The 24562-nt window shown below is 40.1% G+C and overlaps 1 protein-coding gene across 6 annotated transcripts in view; it reads left to right on the forward strand.

The window, feature by feature from the left end:
• lss (lanosterol synthase (2,3-oxidosqualene-lanosterol cyclase)) overlaps positions 1 to 24562 on the forward strand; it is a 139135-nt gene that overhangs the window by 107631 nt on the left and 6942 nt on the right. For all 6 annotated transcript variants that reach the window (XR_014741562.1, XR_014741561.1, XM_084688225.1 and 3 more), the window contains 3 exons: positions 1773 to 1823; positions 1989 to 2141; positions 2449 to 2545. Coding sequence is in view for 4 of the 6 variants with exons in the window: in XM_084688225.1 (XP_084544351.1) it covers positions 1773 to 1823; positions 1989 to 2141; positions 2449 to 2545 (301 nt within the window). In the remaining 2 variants the exon portion in view is untranslated. The remainder of the gene's footprint in view (positions 1 to 1772; positions 1824 to 1988; positions 2142 to 2448; positions 2546 to 24562) is intronic.

A 24562-nucleotide genomic window follows, 5' to 3' on the forward strand; every position in this document is an offset into this window, starting at 1 on the left:
CTTGTCAAATTACCCATATTTCTTTTACAATCCGAAATGTAGCCAAACCTTGGATTTATTGCAATTTGTAGGAACGTGTAACTCTTCCTCCGCCGACACTCGTCCGAACACGGATCCAACTCACACAAAACTTTGCGGAGAGACCTCACGAGAATCGGCCACTGACAGCAGTGGAGATAAGAGCGTGCTTAACAAACTTTCTAAATATAAAATTATTGGTCACAAATCATTGGTCAAATTTCTAAATACTAAAGGTGTTTGCATACACATAATTCTATATAAATACATCGGATTATACCGATGCAAAGATGTTAGAAACGATGCATCGCAATTTCATCCCACATTGTATCCGGTGCACACTTTTTTGATCCGGGCCATCGCATCGTGAGCATTTATGCCGATGCACCGATGCGAACCGGTGAATCTTCCCATCCCTAAAGTGTACGGTTATTTTTCCATTGAGTGGACAACGCGCTGTGTTTTGAGTGGGCCGCGCACCGTTTACTGAGTGGGCCAATCTGACAGTATAACTCCCGGGCCACTTTTCCCCCCCAGTCCGTCCCTGCATGAAGCCACTAGCGGGGAGCGAAGCAGGCAAATTTAAGTAAAAAAACAACACTGTAGTGGATCCTGGCCTTAACGACAGGAATCCACTGGCTGTGAAGTGCCACGAAAACCCATGAAGCGACTTGAAGCGTAGCCATATTCCTTTCGGCACCCACTTCCACCAATAGGACCTTGTCCACAGGCTGTGAAGCATTGCGAAGCTCTGCCCCTGGCTTGCTTTCTGCAGCGATTGTTTCGGCATCTGGTTGATTTTTTTGTGCAAGCCGCTTACAAATTTGATAGACTTGTGGGACACTTTCCAAAATAATAATTTATACGCAGTTTACCAGGAATCACTAGCCTGGCTGCCAGCCCAACTTAGCCACGCCCACAACAAAAATGTTTTGGTTGGGAAGTTGGGTCTGGAGAACCTCGGTTGGGGAAAAACTACGTCCGAACAGGAGCTGTTCAAATTGTCAGGGCGGGCTTTATACGATGATGGACAGATGATCAACAGTAACGTAATCAACCACTTCACCAAAGTAGACATAATTAGTTTTTCCAGCATGTTTCTTATCATTGAACCACATTTGAAACGCATTAATTGTACAAACATCCTAAAATTCTATTACAAAGTTCAGACACCAAACCCCTGCATTGCAAACAGGCTGAGAATACTGGATGATGGATGACACAAAGTTAGTCTGTTAGTCATTGAGAAGTAGCCTAGGCCTACAGGGAGTTGTAGCACCCCCTGCATGGACGTAATAGCAAAAATACAAATGTTGGGAAGCTGTTGCAACGGCTGTTGTAGGAACAAGCAGCCTTGTCTAAGTATAGCCTATGCCATGTTTATGAAGGCTACTGTGTCAGCTTTAAATGTGATGACAAAAGTGCAGAGGAGCAGAAACACTATGGTGACAGGCACTGAGAAATGTGCTTCTAGTGGAAACTGCCTCATGCCCAATTTAAGCAGTGGGGTGCTTCTCTGTGCTTTGCAGTCAGTGAATTCCTGCCATTAGTGGTACCACGGTGCCTTTGTGGCTCCTTTTCCGCACCCTCTATGTTCTCTGAAAGCTTCATTGACTAATTGCCTGTTATGATCGTCAATACATTTATTGTACTTGTTGACACATTCTAAAACATCATACACACAGAAACACATAATGGCTATGATATGTTTTTGCATGAAACTGATGAAACTGACAGTTTTCTAATGTCTTCAGATACCTGACAACCCTCCCCAATATCAGAAGTACTACAGACAGATGAACAAGGTCAAGTTTCATTGTTAATAATCATTTGAAGTGTATGTGGTTTAATAATTCAGCATCTGCAGATGTAAAAACACAAAGGGTTTGTGTTTATGCGTGAGTCACTCAATGATTGTTTCAATGTAGGCTACATCTTATATGTTTGTCCTTGGTCGATGTGTGTATTAGGGAGGGTTCCCTTTTAGTACACGTGACTGTGGCTGGATTGTAGCTGACTGTACTGCAGAAGGGCTGAAGTCAATGATGCTGCTTCAGGAGCTCTGTCCTTCTATCACAAGTCAGGATGCCACCTCGGAGCGACTCTATGATGCTGTGAATGTGGTGAGTGACACTGAGCCCACATCTCTGTGACAATGAAGGCCAAACACTTCTAGAGTGTTGATTTCACTGAACATTTCACTCTGAATAAGTTGAATAACAGAATGAGCATACTTTGTGAGATTTAGTTTATTTTCACACCCTGGATTTTATGTACCTCGTTGGTAGTCTGGTTCTAGTATGAACAAACTGATACCATGCAAACAAGAAACACAAAATAATCAAATCAGGGACTGCACATCACTGTCCCTGGAAATGGAATGCATTTGGGCCCCCTATGCTATCTAAAGTAAATCATTTTCTGTTGTAGTTGCTGAGTATGAGAAACACTGACGGTGGCTTTGCCACCTATGAGACTAAAAGAGGAGGAAGACTACTGGAACTCTTGAATCCTTCAGAAGTATTTGGTGAGTTTACATTATCTTACCTTAAGCAGACATGGCAGTAGGCACTATTTGGAGCCAGACTAACTATAGTAAAAGATTCAAGATTGAGGTCAAATGGCTGAGCGGTTAGGGAGTCGGGCTATTAATCAGAAGGTTGTTGGTTCAATTCCTGGCCGTGCCAAATGACATTGGGCCTCATTCTTGAACGCAGTTAAGAAGAATTTAAGAAGGAATTTCTTCTGAATTGGATTTAGGAAAACATTTGGCATTCATGAAAGTTCTCACACGTGCGATTTGTTCTGAACTTGAGAAGACTTTCCGAACTACAAATTGCAATCTCAAGTCGGGCAGAGTTGTCTCAAATGCAATTCCTTAAAATACCACAAGGGGAATCGCATTTAAGAAAACTCTCCGTGTTAGAAGTGTTAATGAATTTGTGAGAAATCATTGGTGATTGTGTTCACATCAACTCTACAGACTATGGCAAGCCGTTTTATCATTTAAACGATGAATTCTTAATATCAAGAATTGCATTTTGGATATCAAGAATTCAAATTCTGTATATCAACAATTCATTGGTTAAATGTTAACACGGCTTGTCATACTTACTAAAAAAGCTTAGAATTGTATTTTTGATATCAAGAATTCGAATTTTGGGTATCAAGAATTCATTGGTTAAATGATAAAACGGCTTGCCATAACAGACAACCTCGGATTTAAATAATTATAATAATTAACCTTGCTTAGTGTGCACACTGTTAGATCCAGTGGAGAACAATTCCGCTGTTCATCTTACTGGTATCATGTTGCACCGATGCACCTTTGCACCGGTTGCTTTTCGCTTGGACATAACTTGCGTTCCTGTTGATTTCCTAATTGTGTCGATTCTGACTGCACACGTCACTGCTGTTGCGTGCCCCTATAAGGAGCTGCCGGGGCGTGTATGTATGCAAATTCAGGAGCACGAGGACGTGCTTTCAACTTAAGAAAACTCTTCCCGGGGAGCACAGCTCAGAAGACTTCTGCTGCGTAGGAACACATTTTCAAGAGTTCATGAATTTGGCAGATGTCTTTTTCTTACGTTGTTTTTCCGAAGCCCGTAAGAAACAATTCAGAAGAAACTTAAGAAAATGTTCGAGAATGAGGCCCATTGTGTCCTTGGGCAAGGCACTTTAACCTACTTGCCTCAGGGAGAATGTCCCTGTACTTGCTGTAAGTCGCTCTGGAAAAGTGTCTGCTAAATGACTAAATGTAATGTGAGACTAGGAAATAATTCAGTCTTCATTGCATGTGGTGTCCTTACCATGTAATGTATTCAAGAATTACAAGTATTAAATATACCTGCAAGCAGCGATGCGGGTTCCTCCTCAAAATGGCAAAATATTATAAAAATGTACAATGTAGAAGCAAAACGATTTCATTTTTGGCCAACAACGATAGGCTGAATGGGGATTTGAACTCATGAGCGTAAGGTTACAAGTCAGTCTCTCTATCCTCTAGGGTTGCCAGCCTTCCCGATTTGTCCGGGACATCCCGATTTATGGGTGATTTTGATTTGTCCTGTCCGGGACAGCTCCAGTCCCGTTTTCCAATCACAGCCTCGCCGGCCGGTATTCATATTCAGTGAACTGCGAACAGGTGCGCGCGTCAGAAGGGAGCGCGAGTGCATGGAAATATTAACGCAAAGGGCCTTACATCACTAGTGCAGACGACCAACAGAAGCTGAAAGCCCTACTGGCCTCGGCAATTTACCTGACTGAATTTGGTGAATGATGGTTTCAATCATTTTTATATTTTCTGGTATATTTAAGTTAAGTTACCCAGGAGCTCTGTTGACATATACTTAGCTAACGTTAGCTACAGCTTGATGAATTGAGTCATTGAACACAGGAGGAGAGAACGCAACGTTAGCCAGATAGCTAAAGCTCCGGTGGAAAATTCCAAATGAACGTATGTAGCCCTGAGTGCCGCTTACACACAACAGTGACACTGACAGATCGAAAACTAATTTGAGACAATAAAAAGATGGAAAACCAGGCTAAGAAACGTGAACGTAATTACCTTCACTAGACAACGTTATACCAATTGGACAAACGACTATGTTTGTTTGTTTGTTTCAAGCTCCAAAAACGTTTTTTTTCGTTGAAAATCAGGCAAAAAAATTCGGACGTTCGCATTAACCAAGGAAGTCCCTAACTAGCATCACATCAGGCACAACATTTGCATACATTAGCGGGGGGGGGGGGAGAGAGAGAGAAAGTGTCCCACATTTGGGGTTGAGGAAGTTGGCAACCCTACCATCCTCTCTGCTACACACCAACTGTTGGGAACCATGAGTGATGTCTGAGAAATCTTGTGCAGTTGTCCCACGTTGGCAACAAATCAAACTAAACCTACTATATTCAACCGTGTTGGTTAAACAGTACTAACTAGTTAATTCACTGTGTTAATGAAATGCACTCCACGGCTACAAGCTAGTTAACGCTATACACGAGTCATTAACTTAATCATGCAAGCCCAGTTAACGAAACAATTAAGACCTATTCCCTTTTGACTACAATACCTCTGCTGTTAAGACCGTTTAAGAAATGTTGCAACAGGCTACAGTCTGAATCACGGATATAACTCTATGACATAAGTTACAATCATGGGGTTAATTGGGGTTTATTATATCGGGGGGCTCTGTGGTTTCTGGGTTTCGATGGCACATGTGTATCCAAAGCCTACTAAACAGGTATCCTACTCAGTTTAATGACTAATGCAGACTACCTAACTCACTACCCTTCGAATAAATTTGTATAGTACTACTATGTTCCTCTATCAATTATATCTTTAACATATGAAACTTTGAGATTGTATCATCTTCCGGAAAAAACATGAAAAACTGAACCTAACAAATCAAATCAAATGTATTTGTATAGCCCTTTTTACACGCAAGCATGTCACAGAGGGCTTCACATACGCCCATAGAACTGCCCATCAACCAACCTAAACCCTCAAGGAAGACAAGGAAAAACTCCCAACGGGAGAAAAAATGGAAGAAACCTTGGGAGGAGCAATTCAGAGAGGGATCCCCTCTTCCAGAGACGGTTGGTAAGAGAGAGGAGCAGAACACAAGCTAAACATAGTCAATGGGTATTGAAACACCAAAAATCCATTGTTCGGCTTTATAGACGTTGGGTGGGACCTGGAAACTCGCTGTTGGCCGTCATGGAGACTGGTTTCCGGTTGACGACCTGGTCCAGCATTGGTAGACCGACAACCAGGCAGGTCCTGACAGCTCAGACCCCCCACACCACAAGGGATGTGTGGGGGGGTTGGAGAGGAGAGACGTTCAGTTCTCGTTCTCGCCAAACAACGGTTAGGGTCTACTGAAATTATTACCAAACTTAACTTTACGCTAGTAGCCTAACAAACTCATTCACTGTTGACTATATATATATAATATATTTAAGTTGAATGTATAATTTGTGATGACTTACTTTGATTTAGTAGTTGCTTCTCTTAGATGCTTGTTTGCCTTCGTACCTCGTGGCAGAAAATAACCGGAAATGACCAGGCTTCACACCTGTTTTTAGGTCACTTAATGATTTAATCATAGACATTCTTTATTATGTCTATGGATTTAATGGCCAGACATAGTAAAACAACAAAACTTTATTATTCATCAAATGCATACATTACATTTTTCTTTGGCATGTGGCAGCACAGTAAGAAAAAAGGCAGTGAACACATAACTGACAGCACACAAGCCTATAATACCAACAGTAGACTACATAGTAAATGGCAAACCAAAAGGGTAGACAAGCAACAAGTGAAACCAACGATCAATTGTGTTGACTTTCTATAGAGCAAGCAAATCATGACTTTTATAGTTTATATAACATTTAAATAAATTGCATACCTTTGAAAATACTTATTGTCTGTTCTAAACACGAAATGTTAATCTTTCCATCAATCAAGCTGTTGTAGTGAATATATATAATTTAGTGACTTTTGAGAAAGTTTCTGAGAAAACTGTAGCCTTGTGTTTTGATACTTTGTGCTAATAATATGAGCAAGACACTGATGTGTGCAGGTGCCTACAGCTATATCTCCATGTATAAAAAGCCTGTCTCTGGAGAATGTTTCATCAGATGCCGACAGACTACCCAATGTACGCTGTGTGTGTCAGGTCCTTTCTGCAAAAAGCTCTATTCAATAAGTACTTACTACATTCTAGCAGCTTTGGGTGTATTCATTCTCAAATGTCCACCGCAATTGTCAATACCCCTGAGCCATAGCAACTACCATGTAAAAGGAAAACTTGCCAGTTAAATGAAAAAAGAGCCAGATTTAGCTATTGTGTAGGAATACCCTCAGAATGAAACATTACCGTTACTATTTTGATTATACAGCTAGTCATACTGTGGTGTACCTGGACACCTGTTCAACTAAATAAATAATCAGTATCACAAACATTTGAGGCAATGTCGACATTTACATAAATACACCCCTTTCAGCCATTTTGTATTGTACTGTCCCTGGAGGGCTGGTAGGCAGTGGCAAGCAGAGCCTGCAGGCAGGCAGAGCAGGCCAGCTGGATGAAGCCATCCTGGGGTCAGGGCTGAAGAGAAGCTGTCCAGCTAGAGAGGGGTAGTCCAGCAAGGGGTCTGTCTTGCTCACAGCATCCTCTGTTGCATCCTGATAGATAGATCTTTGTCACTGTCACAGGTACAACGAAATTAAAGTGCTTCCAGTCAGTGCAACATTCATTGGCCTAAAAATTGATAAAATTACTAAAGTACTAAAATTACTAAAATAAACAACAATAACTAATAAATCAGAATAAATATACCTGAGACAGTACCATAAACAACACACCCATGTCATACATCCACAGTCATCACATAAAACATAACATGACATTGTGCACATTATTTTTTGGCAACATTGACAGTGGTTATTGCAGTTGGATAAAAACTGTTTGAGTCAGTTTGTCCTTACCTTGATTGATCTGTACCGTCTGCCTGACGGAAACATTTCAAACAGGGAGTGCCCAGGATGTGAAGTGTGTTTTATGTTGTTCTGGGCTCTTTTGAGACAACGGGATCTGTGTAGGTCTCCCAGTGAGGGGAGAGGGCAGCCAACAATCTTTTGAGCGGTGTTGATGACCCTCTGGAGCATTTTCCTCTGAGCCACTGTACAGCTGGTATACCAAATGCCTATGCAGTATGTGAGTATACTTTCAATGGAGGCTCGGTAAAAGAACACCAGCAGTCTTTGTGTGATGTTACTCCTCAATTCCTGAGTATTCTCAGGAAGGACAGTCTGCTGGGCCTTTTTCAGCAGCTCAGAGGTGTCCACACTCCAGGATAGGCTGTCAGTCCCGCCGCTAGCCATTATGATGCCCCCCCTACCCCCCCAGGGGGAGGAGCTCTCCACCTTTATTACTCATTTAAAAACTATTTGATCAATCAAATATAAAAGCATCATAGAATGTACAGTAAAGTAACATCTAGCTGGCGTCAGTTATTTCAAATGCATAGATGTTTAACAGTAAAATCTAAATTTAGTTTGCACCTAACATATTTGAGTGTGCTAAAATTAGCAATAACGTCAGCTAGTTCGAGGTGTATGCATAGGCTAAGTTAACAGCACATTTCCCGAATTTAACAATAATTAAACATGGACTTACCTGAAAGTGATGCACGGGCATCATCTCGCAGTTTATTTCTTTTTCTGCCCCTGACCCTGTCTTTTTGAGGCAATTTTCGAAAAGTTTACCTAGCCTACTGTCAAAGTTCGTCAGGCCACTGAGATAGGAAAGGGCACCCACGGCGAGCTTCGCAAAGTTGTGTGTATATTTGTTTTTTTGTGGGGGGGGAGGCAACATCGTAACGTTTTTTGAGCAATTAAATATATCTCTTGTTTTGCCTGTTTTGTGATATACATGCCTAAAAGGTGCGTAATATTTATATAGACCTACTGAAATAATATCGGTATTATAATTATAATAACTATGATGATTTTTCAGTTGGCAATTTTTTGGTGCCCCCTCAGGACTTGGTGCCCTACGCACAGGGCGTAGTGCACGTTATGGGAGCGGCGGCACTGTAGGCTGTCCTGTATGTGGACCCCCAGGACGCGAAAGTCTGCCACCCTCTCCACACTGATCCGGCTGATGGTCAATGGTGTGATCTCAGTCTTCTTTCTCCTGTAGTCTATTATGAGTTACAGTATTTTGTCTTTGCAGTGTTAAGGAGAAGGTTGTTGGCCGTGCTCCAATTCGACAGCCGCTCCACTTCTTCTCTGTAGGTGGGCTCATCCCCCCCAGAGATAAACCCCGCCACTGTGGTGTCATCTGCAAATACAATGGTGTTACTGTGATGTACAGGGGTGCAGTCGTGTGTGTAGAGGAAGTAGAGCAGGGGACTGAGCACACAGCCCCGGGGGGAGCCAGTGCTGAGGCTAAGGGCTGTGGATGTGTGATGGCCCACTCTTACTGTCTGCGGCCAGAGAGGAAGCCGCTGATCCACCTGCACGTGTTGTATAAGGGAGCCCGAGGTCCCCCAGCTTAATCACTGGCTTGTGTGGGAGGATGGTGTTGAATGCAGAGCTGTAATCCACAGAGCATTCGCACATAGCTCCCCTGCTGCTCCAGGTGTGACAGAGCGGTATGGAGTGCTGCCACCACTGCGTCTCCTGTGGATCTGTTCGCTCTGTAGGCAAACTGGTGGGGGTGAAGGTTGCGGGGCATCCTCTGTTACACTCCGTATTTTTTGTTGAGCAGGCCTCTGCATGACCCTCCAGAACTGTAAAAGTGAAGAAAGGATCCATGTCAGTTGTGAAAAATGAAGCTTTTTACATCTACACTTGACATAAACTACAGTTTCGACTGTGAAATGCAATGGCATTACTTGAACTTAAATCCAAATGTGTTGAACTGATGAAGACCCGGCCATGCAAAGTCACTCCAAACATTTGGCTCGATTCCAGGCTCTGGCAAGAGTATTTAGCTCTAAACTGCTCAATATACACATCTGACCAAAGACCAACTCGCCCTTTGTCTGTAAACAGTGATTCTGACTGTCAGAGACCTTTAAATACGCTGACCGAGTGAAACTAGCCTGGCTAACGTAGGTCGCTTTCTCAGGAAAATGACAAATGAAATAGGCTTGTTTTGAAAGATCCTATATACTGGCTATCTTCAGCAGACTCTTGTCTACAAAAAGCAGCCATCCCTGACGTTTTAGGAGTAAAATTGAGTGAACTACAATCTTGTTTACACACTGCCAGTGAGTGAGCGAGCCGAGTCTGTCACTGAGGCTAAGTCAAAACAATGTACCCCCGGGACGCAGTCTCACTCCACTTGCAAGTTTTCCACAAATCACAAAAATAATCGGAGCATCTGGCTAAAAGCACAATTCCCACATCTCCTAAAGGCTGCCCTCCTTGACATTTTTGGTGTTGACCGAACTATGAAATGGTGAACTTATGAACATGACGCGACCAAAACATGGCTGCCGCCTAAGCCTATGCGGTTTCCTGGCGCATAGGATTATTACCAGTGCTGTCAGTTTAACGCGTTATTAACGGCGTTAACGCAAACCCAAATTAACGGCGTCAATTATTTTATCGCGCGATTAACGCTCTTTTTGGCCTAGCAAACTTTGTAGTTTTATTCACATGCTGTTGCAACAACTACCGATGTTAGAAAAACTACAACACCACACCGGATCTAGCTATACCGGAAACAAAACAACAGGCACGCCAAACACTTGTTTGGCTTGCGAGCTGGCTAAAGAGTAGTAGCAGAGCCCGTTTACGGATATTAGACATTCTCTGGTAGTAGGCTAACGTTACGTTTTGAGTGGATGACGAGCGCGAGATGCCGAAATGGATGCCAATAAGATTCTGAATGGAAAGTTTGCTTTTAAAAAGTTGCCAAATGGTTCTATGGACAAGACCAGTGATCTGTGTGTTTTGTCGTTGTAAACTGAGCTATCATCGCAGCACGTCCAGTCTGAAATACCACTTGATGGCCAAGCACACAGCTGATGCGAATTCTCTGCCCTCTCGTCAAAGCCAGGCGATTGCAATGTTGTTTTCAATAAAAAAAATATTTGCACAAAGCAATCCGAACCACTTTTCTATGTTGATAAGAGCATTAAAATTTGAAAAAAGATTGGGACAAAAAGAAATCAGGGACATTTAGAATAGATAAAAATGTGCGATTAATTGTGATTAATCGCGAGTTAACTATGACATTAATGCGATTAATCGCGATTAAATATTTTAATCGTTTGACAGCACTAATTATTACAAAGACTTTCTCGACCCAAATCAAAATTCTGAGCCAACAGGTCTGTGGGGAATTGCTTGTTCTCCTAAAAGCTGCCCTCCTCTAGCTTTTTGATGAATTCGCCGAGATGCTAACCTACATGATTCACTAATTACACAGAGGGAAAAAGCTAGCTACTTTTCAAGTTCGGTTTTCCGTCACTTCAAACGCACAATTTAAAGGTCTCAAAGTGCTCAAACCTTCACCATCATTCAAGAGTAGTGTACTTTCACAAACCCAATCATTGATTCTAGCTTAAAATGTGTAAAAATAGGACTTACCGAACGTGGCTGCCTCCAACACGGCTTTCAGGTGATTCCAGTTGAAAACAACAATGGCCGCCCAAAAATTTTTTATATTCGTAACGGCGAGCGGAAGCGAAATGAGGGTGAGGGCGGGGCTTGGTCAGCACACCATTTCCAGAAAGGATGTGTGTGCGTCTCGCCAAGCTTGCGCGTGTCAGTAGGTTGACCACCTGTTGCTCTTTGCGCTGTATAGCACAGCATTTTCAATATGCGACGTGCGGAACAAGGGTTGAAAATGCTGTGCGACACAACGCAAAGCGGAACAGGTGATCACCCTAGTGTCAAGGGGCAGGATGAGTCTGTGAGAATTTGGAGCGCGCGCACTGTGGAGCAATTCAATTGAATTCAATCATATATTGACATACCAAGGTGAAATTGTTGTCGTCTTGAACCCTATTAGGTTTGAAAAACAATCAGTCAAAATTATATTTGATTTATTAACACAAAGATATTGAGGCAATGTGGACATTTACATAAATACACTTCTTTCAGCCATTTTGTATTGCATTTCTTATTCCATGTCACCCTATGTAAAGACATGTATTCTACACATCTGTAACTAATTTCAAGTCGATTGGGTCTATGGTTTATGAGTAGAAGGGTTTTGAAGGTTGTACCAAATTTGGACTGTACAGCAAAATCTATCATGGCGGACCTTATGGGTCCTTGAGGCTTTTTTGTTCCCCATGAGAAATAAGGCATGTATACAAATTTTCAGGCATTTTGGAGTAATGGGGCGCTGGGGAAGTCACGTAGACTTTGGGCGTGTTTTATAGCGCCATCTATGGGCGTACATGGGCCACTAGCCGTCTGGGAGTAATGAGTGACCTGTTGAATCATTGGGCCGAATTGGAAAAAATCGGGTCCAGGACTTTTTGAGCTATTGGGCCATTTAGCGGAGAAATATAATAATAAGAATACTAACAAAAACAATAAAAACCCTAACAAGAAAGACTTGAAAGATGCAATCAGTTTTTTACATTATAGCAGTATTCAGCAGGCAACAGACATATTTCTTAGTTCCATTGTGGAAGGTAAGTTTAGTGTTTTGCAACATTGAAACAATATATTGTTGAGTCAATCATATGATACATCTGAGACCTTTTCAAATTGCTATGTAGCGGCTTGTGGTCATTTTAGGGGGGATTAGATTCAACTTTACTGTTATTGAACAGCACAGCACAGTACAACGAATGAAAGAGTAGTGCAAAGGGTAGTGTTTCAATGTAGGAGCCTACTTCAGAATAAATATACTTCATATATAATCAAGTATTGAGGTATCGGGGCATCACCTTCATATTTGGTTTAGGAACCAAGGAAACCTTATGGGTAATATGTCATAATCAGTATTCTCAAGGAATTCATTTGTTGTAAGAGGAGAGCATATCAGATAAAATGAGGGAACAAATTACATAGTTTAAAAATATTTACACAATGATCTATTGAAGTAAATGGACGGTAACCCTTCCTTTAACCCATAAGTACTAGGTATTTACATAGAAAGTAAAGGGTATGTTTTGTGTTTTATTGGGTATTACCGATTGGTACCAAGGTGGTAAATACAGCGATAATTTGAAGTATTTACCCATTAACTATTTACTAACGTGCTGGTTATTACTGGGTCATTTTCACTGGTCCTAATTAGGTAAAGACAGAAGACAAAACTTAGTATTTACCCGGAAACGTATAAATATTACTATTTAAATACCGCTGGTAGTAAGTTGGTATCTACAGGAGATATATATGGTAAATTATAATGTGTTATTGGGTAAATACCACTGCTACTAAGTAGGTAAAGACGGCCAAGCTCCAGCAGAATTACTAAAAAAATACTCTACTATTACCCTGCAGTTACCTAAGGTTAATGTCGGTAACAGTCCACGTCTAATGAGAATATAAGATGGTACTTTCCAATAAAATACCTTTTCAGATACATTTATCGATGATGGCCTCATTTACTTGGCTGGTATACCTACCTCCGCGGGAAGAGTTTTCCTCTACTATCATGGTAAATCTTCTTGGATGCTGGGTATGTTACTGCGCATGTTTGGACTATTTACTCAGTAAGTAATCTGAAACTGGACTGTAAAAGGAAGCCGTGTTTATTACCATGGTGATACCAGGTTCTTACCATATTCTTTGTGAGCGTATACCACTTTGTCAATGTTACCCTTCGTATGAACTTGTACTAATACGTTCCAAGGCAATACAAGGTAAAACATGGCTATGTACTCAGTAAGTAATCTGAAACTGGACTGTAAAAGGAAGCAGTGTTTGTTACCATGGTGTTACCGGGCTCTTACCGTATTCTTTGTAAGCAAATACCACTTTTTCAATGTTACCCTTAGTATGAACTTGTACTGTACGTTCCAAGGTACGGTGGCCCTGAAGTGCAAATCACACCCCCTAATATGAGTACATCCCCCAAATGAAAACGCTCCCTCCGAATACGAGTCAACTCTTCCCAAATCAGATGACTTGTTCACTTCCCCCCAATACAAAAACACGCTCCCCTAAATGGAAAACGACATTACATTAACTCTGAGCGGAAAGGGTAGGTACTACACTTTAGCGCTGATTGGATGCTAGTAGGCTAAGAAATTGAGCGACAGAAGTAAAAGATGCAATAGCCTGACAGAGTTACGTGCACCAGGACATTTATTTGGGTATCGAAGCATGTAGCATAGTGTGTTAAACATAGCCAAACAACTAGTTCACGTAACTCTGTCATTATCATGAACTTGATCGTTTTGGTTGGAAGGAAAGAGGAAACATTAATGTTTACAATTCAGAGTCATGACACTACTCTTTATTTTAATCAGGGTCATTCTTATGAAATAATCTCAGATATGCTGTTAACGTTTCACAATATAAGTAGCCTATGCGCACGCTAAAAACGCAGTTGAAGGCAGGACTTTTCAGAAGAAAAAACTAATAGTCCACTACAGAAGAACGAAATGCCACAATCACAGAGTAACGTGGACCAGGATAGTTGTTTGGCTATCGATTTTTACATTTAACACAAAATACTTTTGCCTAAGTAGCCTACTATTTGCTACATTCTTCGATAGCCAAACAAATGTTCTGGTGCACGTAACTCTGCCAGGCTATTGCATTTTGTACTTCTGTCGATCAATTTCATATTTCTTGTTAGTTAGTCTACTGCATCCAATCAGCGCTAAAGTGTAGGCCTAGTACCTACCCTTTCCGTTCAGAGTTAATGTAATGTGTTTTTGAGTTAATGTAATGTTGTTTTCCATTTGGGGGAGCGTGTTTTTGTATTGGGGGGAGGTCAACAAGTCATCCGATTTGGGGGGAGTTGACTCGTATTCGGGGGGAGTGTTTTCATTTGGGGGATGTGCTCATTTTGGGGGGGTGATTTGCACTTCAGGGCCACCGTACCAAGGCGATACCCGGTAAAACATGGCTATGTACTCAGTAAGTAATCTGAAACTGGACTGTTAAAGGAAGCCGTGTTTGTTTCCATGGCGTTACCAGTCTCTTACCATATTCTTTTCAACTTTTATTACCTTTTCCATGCAATAAACACAAGCTTGGATTATGTTACTAAGAAAAACATGACACTTCACTCTGTAAATTGTAACATTATTTTAAATTAGAGCACTGTTTCCATGGCATGACATGAACAAATACAAAGGTTAAATCACAATTGCCCCAATGATGGCAGTCATTTAGTATAAGACAGATCATAAAAAGAAAATAAACATGTTAGCAACGTGGACGAGCAACCAGGCAATGTCGACTGAGGTAGCTGTTTAGCAAGGTGCTAACATTAGCCTAACTTTATTTTCAAAATACATGTTTTTAGCACAAGATCAAAATACAATCATGTAATATGCATTTCTATACTTTATCTTGACAAATAAATGATGTAATTAGGCTGTGTTATTTTGTGACTTACCTAGTAATGCAAGACTGCTGCTGGAGTAAGCTCACAAAACCAACCAACTGTCGAAACCACTTATTGATGACAAACTTTTCAGAATAAAACCCGGAACTTCCATATATTAGTTGGCAGGTGATTGGATGAACCATCGGTCTATTATTGTCCATTACCTACCAGTAGAACAATGATTGGTCCAGAACACATTTTGAGGCCAAAATTAGCTTTTTTATCTTTGCTAGCCATTTTAATCTCACGATGCGTGATATCTGCGTCCACAGTTTTTCTCGCTAAGAAAACGAAGCTACTGAGTGCTAATACAACTTAAACTCATTGAACATCTGTTTAAGTAGTATGACATTTACTAAAATATGACTTCAGAGAACGGCTCAAGGCGGTAAAAGCTTAATAAGAAGGCTCCAAAGGGAGAGGCTGCTGGCAAGGAAAAAACGATGCCCAGTGTGCAACCACTTCTAAAGAACCAAAACTACCACAGCATCCTTGGCTACCACACAGGATACACTCAGATAAATGTGGCTATTGATTATTCTGTATTCTAAAATAAAATAGGTAGAATCTTACATATTTGTATACCATGTTTTATGTTACTGGAGCTGTAGAAAGACAAACCATAGGGGCCAAACTAATACTGACGTGTTCTATGGTATATGAAGTTACTGAATTTTGAGTTTTTATATGGAGGTTTGTATAGATTTAACCTTTGTATTTGTTCATGTTTGGTCAATAATGTAAAAATTTAGAGAGTGAAGTGTCACGTTTTCCTTTGAAACATAATCCAAGTTTGTGTTTATTGCATGAAAAGGGAATGAACAGTTGAAAAGGATATGTTAAGAGCCTGGTAACACCATGGAAACAAACACAGCTTCCTTTTACAGTCCAGTTTCAGATTACTTACTGAGTACATAGCCATGTTTTACCTGGTATTGCCTTGGAACTTATATTACAAGTTCATACGAAGGGTAAAATTGACAAAGTGGTATTCGCTTACAAAGAATACGATAAGAGCCCGGTAACCCCATGGTAACAAACACGGCTTCCTTTTACAGTCCAGTTTCAGATTACTTACTGAGTAAATAGTCCAAACATGCGCAGGAACGTACCCAGTAACCAAGAAGATTTACCATGATAGTAGAGGAAACTCTTCCCGCGGAGGTAGGTATACCAGCCAAGTAAATGAGGCCATCATCGATAAATGTATCTGAAAAGGTATTTTATTGGAAAGTACTATCTTATATTCTCATTAGACGTGGACTGTTACCGACATTAACCTTAGGTAACTGCAGGGTAATAGTAGAGTATTTTTTTTGTAATTCTGCTGGAGCTTGGCCGTCTTTACCTACTTAGTAGCAGTGGTATTTACCCAATAACACATTATAATTTACCATATATATCTCCTGTAGATACCAACTTACTACCAGCGGTATTTAAATAGTAATATTTATACGTTTCCAGGTAAATACTAAGTTTTGTCTTCTGTCTTTACCTAATTAGGACCAGTGAAAATGACCCAGTAATAACCAGCACGTTAGTAAATAGTTAATGGGTAAATACTTCAAATTATCGCTGTATTTACCACCTTGGTACCAATCGGTAATACCCAATAATACAGAAAACATACCCAGTAATGACCAGCACGTTAGTATTCAGTTAATGGGAAAATACTTCAAATTATCTAGGTATTTACCACCTTGGTACCTAAGGGACTGTAAAAGGAAGGGTTACCATATAATAAACACTACTGGATATGTTATTGTTTTAGTATTAGAGTTGGATAACAAATGTAACAATTGGAACAATGGAAATCCGGCCTTGTCTGAACTGGAAGGGTCTAGTGGTAAACTAACAATAGTTTGTTTTGTGTAGTCTAATCAAACACACAATATAAATCACTTCATGCCAATTTAAGTAAGAAATATAGCTAGTCGCATATACTTTTGCCGGTGTGTTGAAGTTTGATGCAGAGTCTATACCTTGCATATACTTCATTATGTATCTAGTTCAAGTTCAAGTCTTTTATTTGTCAGGTACACAGAACAACACAAGGTCAGACTGGGCACTGAAATTCCTAAGACAAGACAACGCAAGCACCTGGCATAACATAACATAAGTACACAGAACATAATTTACAGCTACGCTGAGCTTAAGCACCACATTAATACATTGTTTTGTGAGTAGTTTACAATAGTAGACATCGAGAGTAGATTACAATAGAGTCATGATACCAAAATGTTTACTTTGATACCTATACCAAGTTTAGTATCACAATACTCGATACGGAAACGATACTTGAAACTGAAATGATACTGATTCGATCCTCGATACTTAATAGATCCCAAACAGGCAGTCCACCAGGGTTGATTACATTTTCAGCCAAAACGACAATGATTCTACCAACAGGCCATTTCCACTTAAATGTTACTCCGGCAGCCCAACTTTTTTATGTTAACTATAGGCAATGGTATGTTCGCTAAATTTACAATAGGAGTGTGTCCTTTTTAATCGGCCGTTCTGTCTGAGCCACCTTACATGTAGCTAGCTCGTAGTCTACTTGCTATTTAGCTAGTGACTGTTTTAAAAAGCACCAAAATGAGACCCCCAAATAACTGTAGCTTAATATATTTGTCGTTTTCAAACTCATGTTTTCTAATATGCTTTATTGTCATGCTATTTACAATACAGTAGGGTAGGGCATAGGTACCAAGGCCCTGAAGTGCAAATCACAACAGCAAATAGAAAAACGCAACAGCAAATCATAAAACACAATGTCAAATAGGAAAACCTTTCAACAAGTCATAAAACACAACGGCAAATAGGAAAACAAACGGGAAATAGGAAAACGCGACAGCAAATAGGAAAACAAAATGGCAAATAGAAAAACACAACAGCAAATATGAAAACACTTCAACAAATCATAAACCACAACGGCATTAACTTCTACTGAATAAGGTAGGGCCTATCGAGCAGAGGACGGACCCTCTTGATTGGGCAGACGGACTGTCTGTCTTTTAACAGGAAGGAGAGGTGAGAAACACAGAAAAGCTCCTAACATGAATACTCCCGAAGATACTTTTGCAATTTTTATTAATTATTTTGATGCAAGGCATACATACATAGAACGTGATAGTTATTATTATTATATATTATTATTATTATATTGTCAACCAATCAACATCAGGATGAGTATACATACTTTGAAGTCACGTTTGAGAGAAGCAGGGTTGTACTGAAGCAAAGACTATTCACAACTGGATGAGGTGAGACGTGATTCCCTGCATCAAAATAATTCTTAAAATTGTGAAAGTATCTTCGGGAGTACTCGTGTTTTCAAAATAGGTGCTTTTCTGTGTTTTTTACTTCGGATGCGGTCCAGCAAGGTAGTGAGAGAGTACTCATTTCCTGTTAAAAGACAGACTGTCTGTCCAGTCAGGAGGTGTCAGTCTGTCCTCTGCTAGATAGGCCATACCTTTACCGGTAGGAGAAAACAACGATGCATAGCAATCAAGTTAGACTGACTGGATGTATCTGAATTATTGTGTATTTGTTATAATCCGACCACACAAATAACGTAACATAGCCTATTAAATTAGCAACAGCTAACTAGTTGATTCATCTCTTTACTACACTACGAGCTAGCTAGTTTGGCAAAAACATCACCTCCTGAAATACAACAGTTCATGCTTTCATCTCAGTATTGTGCAAAATATATATGGGTGGTATAATTTGAGTAATACAAATACTTAAGTCACCAGAATCATAGCCAAAATATCTACTTTGAAGGTTTCCGCCAGTCCCTTGATGCGGAAGAAATACATAACGAGAAGGCGGGATAAACAAAACAACCAATGAATGGAGTAGTCGTCACTAATACGGGGTGCAAACTGTCAATTTCAAATGCGAACCCAGAAATGCTCAAATTGTCTGGAAATTCGATTTGAATACGTCATAATCAACTTCTGGAACGTTGAAATTATTAAAAACTGCCGCGCCAAAATTTAGAACGTACGTTTGAAAGGGTTAATGCCGTTGTGTTTCATAATTGGTTAAAGTGTTTTCATATTTGCTGTTGTTTTCCTACCTGCCATTTTGTTTTCCTATTTGCCGTTGTGCTTTATGATTTGTTGAAGTGTTTTTCTATTTGCTGTCGTGTTTTCCTATTTGCCGTTGTGTTTTTCTATTTACTGTTGTGATTTGCACTTCAGAGACACCGTATATTAGCCTGGTCCTAACCAGACCCTCGTACATTTCAGTTGTACAGAGGGTCTGGGATTGCTCCATTGACAAGCGTTAACTTTCTTGAAGGCGGGTTCTCTGCTTTAAACTATTGGATCTGCCATAACCAGTCGCTACCATTCGCCTTTGCCAACTCCTTCACCACTACTGTAACGGAGCAGGCTGCTGTACCTGGAAAATCTAACTTTTCCCGAACCAATCTTTCTTCGCCGCCATTACTGAACAACAACTCAAACTAGCGCACAACATCAACGTCATCATTCACAGCCACTCGCTCTGTTCGCTGATTGGACCTACAAATAGTTGATTTGAGAAAACCGACTTATATGCCAAATTCCCAGACCTAGTACAGAAGCAAAATGAAAATTGAGCGAAAGTACGTAGGAGGGCAGAGCCAGGCTAACCGTACATAGGCTACGTATTTCACCATCCTACCAGCTGGCTAGCCAGCTAGCTTATTTGCTAACCTGTAGTTTTTTGTACTCTGCGTGTAGGTCTTGGTGTCTCACTGAGGTGCTTGGCGAGGTTAGAAGTATTTCCTCCCTTGCACAACACAGTTTTATAGCAACTTTTACTAATAGGCTTTGCATTGTCAGTTGGTTTGCCATCAGCGTCGGTTCTGTAGGCAAAGTAGTCCCACAGTAGACATCGGAAGCCCATTTGACCTAAGTGCCGATGATGAAGAAAGTGTTTTGTCCGTCTCTTCATAAACGGAGTGACTAAGTTCAGTTGAGTTCTGGATTTTAATAAGTATTTATCAATCTGCAGATTGGGAGAAAAAAACAGACCTCTGACTATAAATGACAACACAACACCAGGCTTAGGTCTCAATCAAGTCTCTCTCCGCTCTGAAGGACAGAGGACCATCTTTTATAGGGCACAAGAATGTAAACATAGATAGTGACAGTCAGGCAGTAATGACGTTACAACAGTCTCAGAGAAAGAGATCCACAGCTCCCAACACATGACCACTCAAACTACAGAGTTCATAGTTGGAGCTCTCCTTGTAGTCATGACAAGGACCATTTAGCCAGTACTTACTCCTGATCTCAAACATCTATTAACCCTGACACATAGACACAATCTACTCTTATTAATAGCAAGCTTACATGAGAACATACTAACTAGTATCCAATGACTAGTTCTCTTGATTAGTGAATAATGTAAGCACACAGGAAATCTAAATTTCTTCCACACTGAACATTGAGAAATTCTAATACCGAACCGTTTTTAACAAAGAAGTATTGAAATTTACCGAAATGTTGGTATACCGTGCAACACTAGATTACAATAAATTGGTAACAAAGGTTGACTGACTTATAATAACGTGAAAGCAAGTTAGATTAAATCATCAATGAAGTCAACACAGCAAACAAAAAAGAATAGCAAACATTATCCCACAACAATTCCTATCATCTTTGTAGTGTCCATGAACAGTGTAGTCCTTGAGAGAAGTATATCCATTGAAGGTCAGTTCTGGATAAATCAGTCTTGGAAACCTGAGTTTCTCTGGAGTAAGCATACCTGCAAACTTGTCGCTTTTCGGCGAAAATCTGTGTTTTGAATGGGAAAATGTCATCCAAGTGAATCGTGTAGATACGAATAGTTTTTTAAATTTGTATTGTGATTGGCCAAATGACTCGCGCGACGTATCACCAATGGTGTGAGAGGCGGGCTATCAAAATGTGTTCCTACCAGTGTAAGTGCACATCTTTTACTGTCACTTGCAATCAGGAATAGAAATGGACAGCACATATACTATTGCTAGGAAAAAACATCAACACTTGTAGTTTGGAAATACATAATCACTGTTAGAAATTGTTTTTAAAAGAGGCTGTTTGGTTACAAATATAGTACAAGCACTTTTCCTCAAAAAACTAAGTCGACATGACTGCAACATAACATGAAAACCACTAGCAAACAAAGCATTGCTAGGAATATACCTCAACACTTGTCATTTGGAAATACATAATCATTATCACAATGTAAAGAAAGAGGCTGTCTGGTTACAAATATAGTACTGGTACTTTTCCTCAAAAACTTAGTCCATATATGACTGAAACATAACCTGGAAAATCTCAAAAAAGAGGCTGTCTGGTTAGAAATATATGGTAGTACTTTTCCTCAAAAACTCACAGTCAACATGACTGCAACATAACATGAAAACCACTAGCAAACAAAGCATTGCTCGGAAAATACTTTAACACTTTAAATACATAGTTTTTACAAAGTAAAAAAAAGAGGCTGTCTAGCTACAAACATACATGTACTAGTACTATCACTTTTCCTAAAACAGCTTACAGTCAACATGACAACCACTACCAAATAAAGCATTGCTAGAAAAATACTTCAATGCATGTAGCTTGGAAATACATAGTTACAAAGCTGTCAAATAACAAACCTCAAAATACTTATAGCAGACACAACTGCAGTGCTGTAGTATTTCTAATTACATTACATTTAGTCATTTAGCAGACGCTCTTATCCAGAGTGACTTACAGTAAGTACAGGGACATTCCCCCCGAGGCAAGTAGGGTGAAGTGCGTTGCCCAAGGACACAACGTCATTTGGCACGGCGGGGAATCGATCCGGCAACCTTTTGATTACTAGCCCGACTCCCTCACTGCTCAGCCATCTGACTCCCAATTACATAATCTCACGTCACCTCATATTCCGCATCTTGTACAGCATACAATCCTCAACTTGCACCAGTACTAGTTACACCTTCAAAATATCTATAGTACTTGAGTTTGCAAATATAAAAAAGTAAATACCCTGGGATTTTTGTTTGACGAGAGGCTCGTTTTCTATAGGTTGTGACTGTCATGCTGTTGTGCTGAATGGGAACCATTTTCTTAGTGTACAGTAGCTAGAGCTAACATCAGAGCCATAATGAGGCTCTGGCTAACATTTACTAGCTTGCACTGACAACTTTCAGTTGGTAGCTAACTTTGTTAGCTAATGTAAGCTACTTGCCAGTAATTAGCTAGCTAAGGTAGCTAACGTTTTCACATCAGAGTTCAAATTTATCTTCCTTTCCGAAAAAAAAGCAAGGAATTTTCTAAAATGTTGTCTTGATTTTCAAAAATAAACGTACCGTCCAAAATAAGAACGTACCGGGGGGATTTTTCAGGTTAAAAAATGTACGTACCGGTACGTTTATTTGGGTGAAAAGAGTAGTGGTACGTGCCAGTGCCTCTACTGGCACCTAGTGGTACGTGCCAGTGGAGCTAGTGGTAAGAATCAGTAGCTAGTGGTACATGCCAGTGCCTGCTCTGGTAAATGACAGTAGCTAGTGGTACGTGACAGCGCCTCTACTGGTACCTAGTGGTATGTGCCAGTGGAGCTAGTGGTACGTGGCAGTAGCTAGTGGTACGTGGCAGTAGCTAGTGGTACATGCCAGTGCCTCCGCTGGTACATGACAGTAGCTAGTGGTACGTGACAGCGCCTCCACTGGCACATGACAGTTACTGTTCTATTGATAGTGGTATGCAAGTGTCTCATAACAGTTGCATTGGGTGTCTTGCAGCATTTTTGTTAACTGTCGCATAACACTTTAGAATGGGAGAACAGGCTATAAACTTTTATTTTCCAAATACAAGTTAAACTGTTTGAACTAACAGACTCCAAACCATACTTTTGACGTCTCACTACAAGCTTATCATACAAAGTAGTCAATTTAGACATTATGTGTTGGTGTAATGTAAAGCAGACTTGTACACTTGTATTGACTTAACTAGTAAAACGTATTTTATTCAATGCGTATTAACTGAATGCGCATGAGCCACCGTCGTAGACTCTCCTAGGACTCTAATGCAAATGCATTATTGTGTTGTTATCAGCGCCTTCTAGTGACAGCGGGTATATCATTAATTGTAATAATTTAAGTCAACATAGGCTATAGGTTGCCTACATTTGCAGTCAAGGGGTGTCATTTATTTACATTGGGCCTCATTCTCGAACATTTTTCGAGAAGTTTCTTCTGAAATGTTTCTTCAGGCTTTGTCCAAGCGAAAAGCAACTGGTGCGCAGGTGCATCGGTGCAACATCATACCAATAAGATGAGCAGTGGAATTGTTCTCCACTGGATCTAACAGTGTGCACACTAAGCAAGGTTAATTATTATTATTATTTAAATCCGATTAACCAATTAATTCTTGATATCCAAAATTCGAATTCTTGATATCCAAAATGCAATTCTTGATTCTTATCAAGAATACGAATTTTGGATATCAAGAATAATTGATTCTTCAATAATACTGTAGAGTTGAACGCAATCACAAACGATTTCTCATAACTTCACTAACACTTCAAACATGAGAGTTTTCTTAAATGCGATTCCTTTGATCCGTGTGTTTATTTAAGGAATCGCATTTGAGACAACTCAACCGATTTACGACTGCTATTTCGAGTTCGGAAAGTCTTCTGAAGTTCAGTCCCAGATGACAACTTTCATGAATGCGAAATATTTTCCTAAATCCAATTCAGAAAAAATTCCTTAAATTCTTCTTAACTGCGTTCAAGAATGAGGCCCATTGTTCTTCATATGAAAATAATTAAGAATTATGTTTTTCTTTTTTAAGAAAAAATGAAATATGAATGTGGTTATAATAACAAATGGTTTGAGTATTTTCATTTTCCAATACACTGTTAAATTGCAGTTCCCTCTCAGTCAGCACAGCCAGGTTACATTAGTTCTTTGTTTACGAGCATTCCCTCAGTAAAATAAGAATCAACGCATTCCAGTCCTACTATGTGGCCCCAAATCCAAAAGAGAGATGCTTACTAAGAATCTAGGAGTCTTAACCCCCTTGTCATAAACCAGAGGTGACGTCTTGGTGTAATCCTGGACTCAGATTTGAATTTCAACTCTCACATTAATAAAGTCACCAAAACAGCTTTCTTTCACCTGAGGAATATAGCAAAGGTACGACCATTCATAAACCAAAATGATGCAGAGAAGTTAATTCATGCTTTTATATTCAGCCGGCTGGACTACTGTAACACACTTTTCACTGGTCTTCCCAAGAAAACCACTGAAAGACTACAGCTCATTCAAAATTCTGCAGCTAGATTATTAACAAAAACTAAAAGGAGAGAACACATTAATCCTGTCCTAGCCACTTTACACTGGCTCCCTGTTACCTTCAGAATTGACTTTAAAGTATTTTTCTTCACATACAAAGCTCTACACGGACAAGGACCTAGGTACATTGCTAACTCCCTTATAAACTACACACTAGTTAGAACACTAC

This window comes from Hypomesus nipponensis, chromosome 23 (genome assembly GCF_054491055.1).
Source record: "Hypomesus nipponensis isolate SF chromosome 23, ASM5449105v1, whole genome shotgun sequence".
Classification (NCBI taxonomy): Eukaryota; Metazoa; Chordata; class Actinopteri; order Osmeriformes; family Osmeridae; genus Hypomesus; species Hypomesus nipponensis.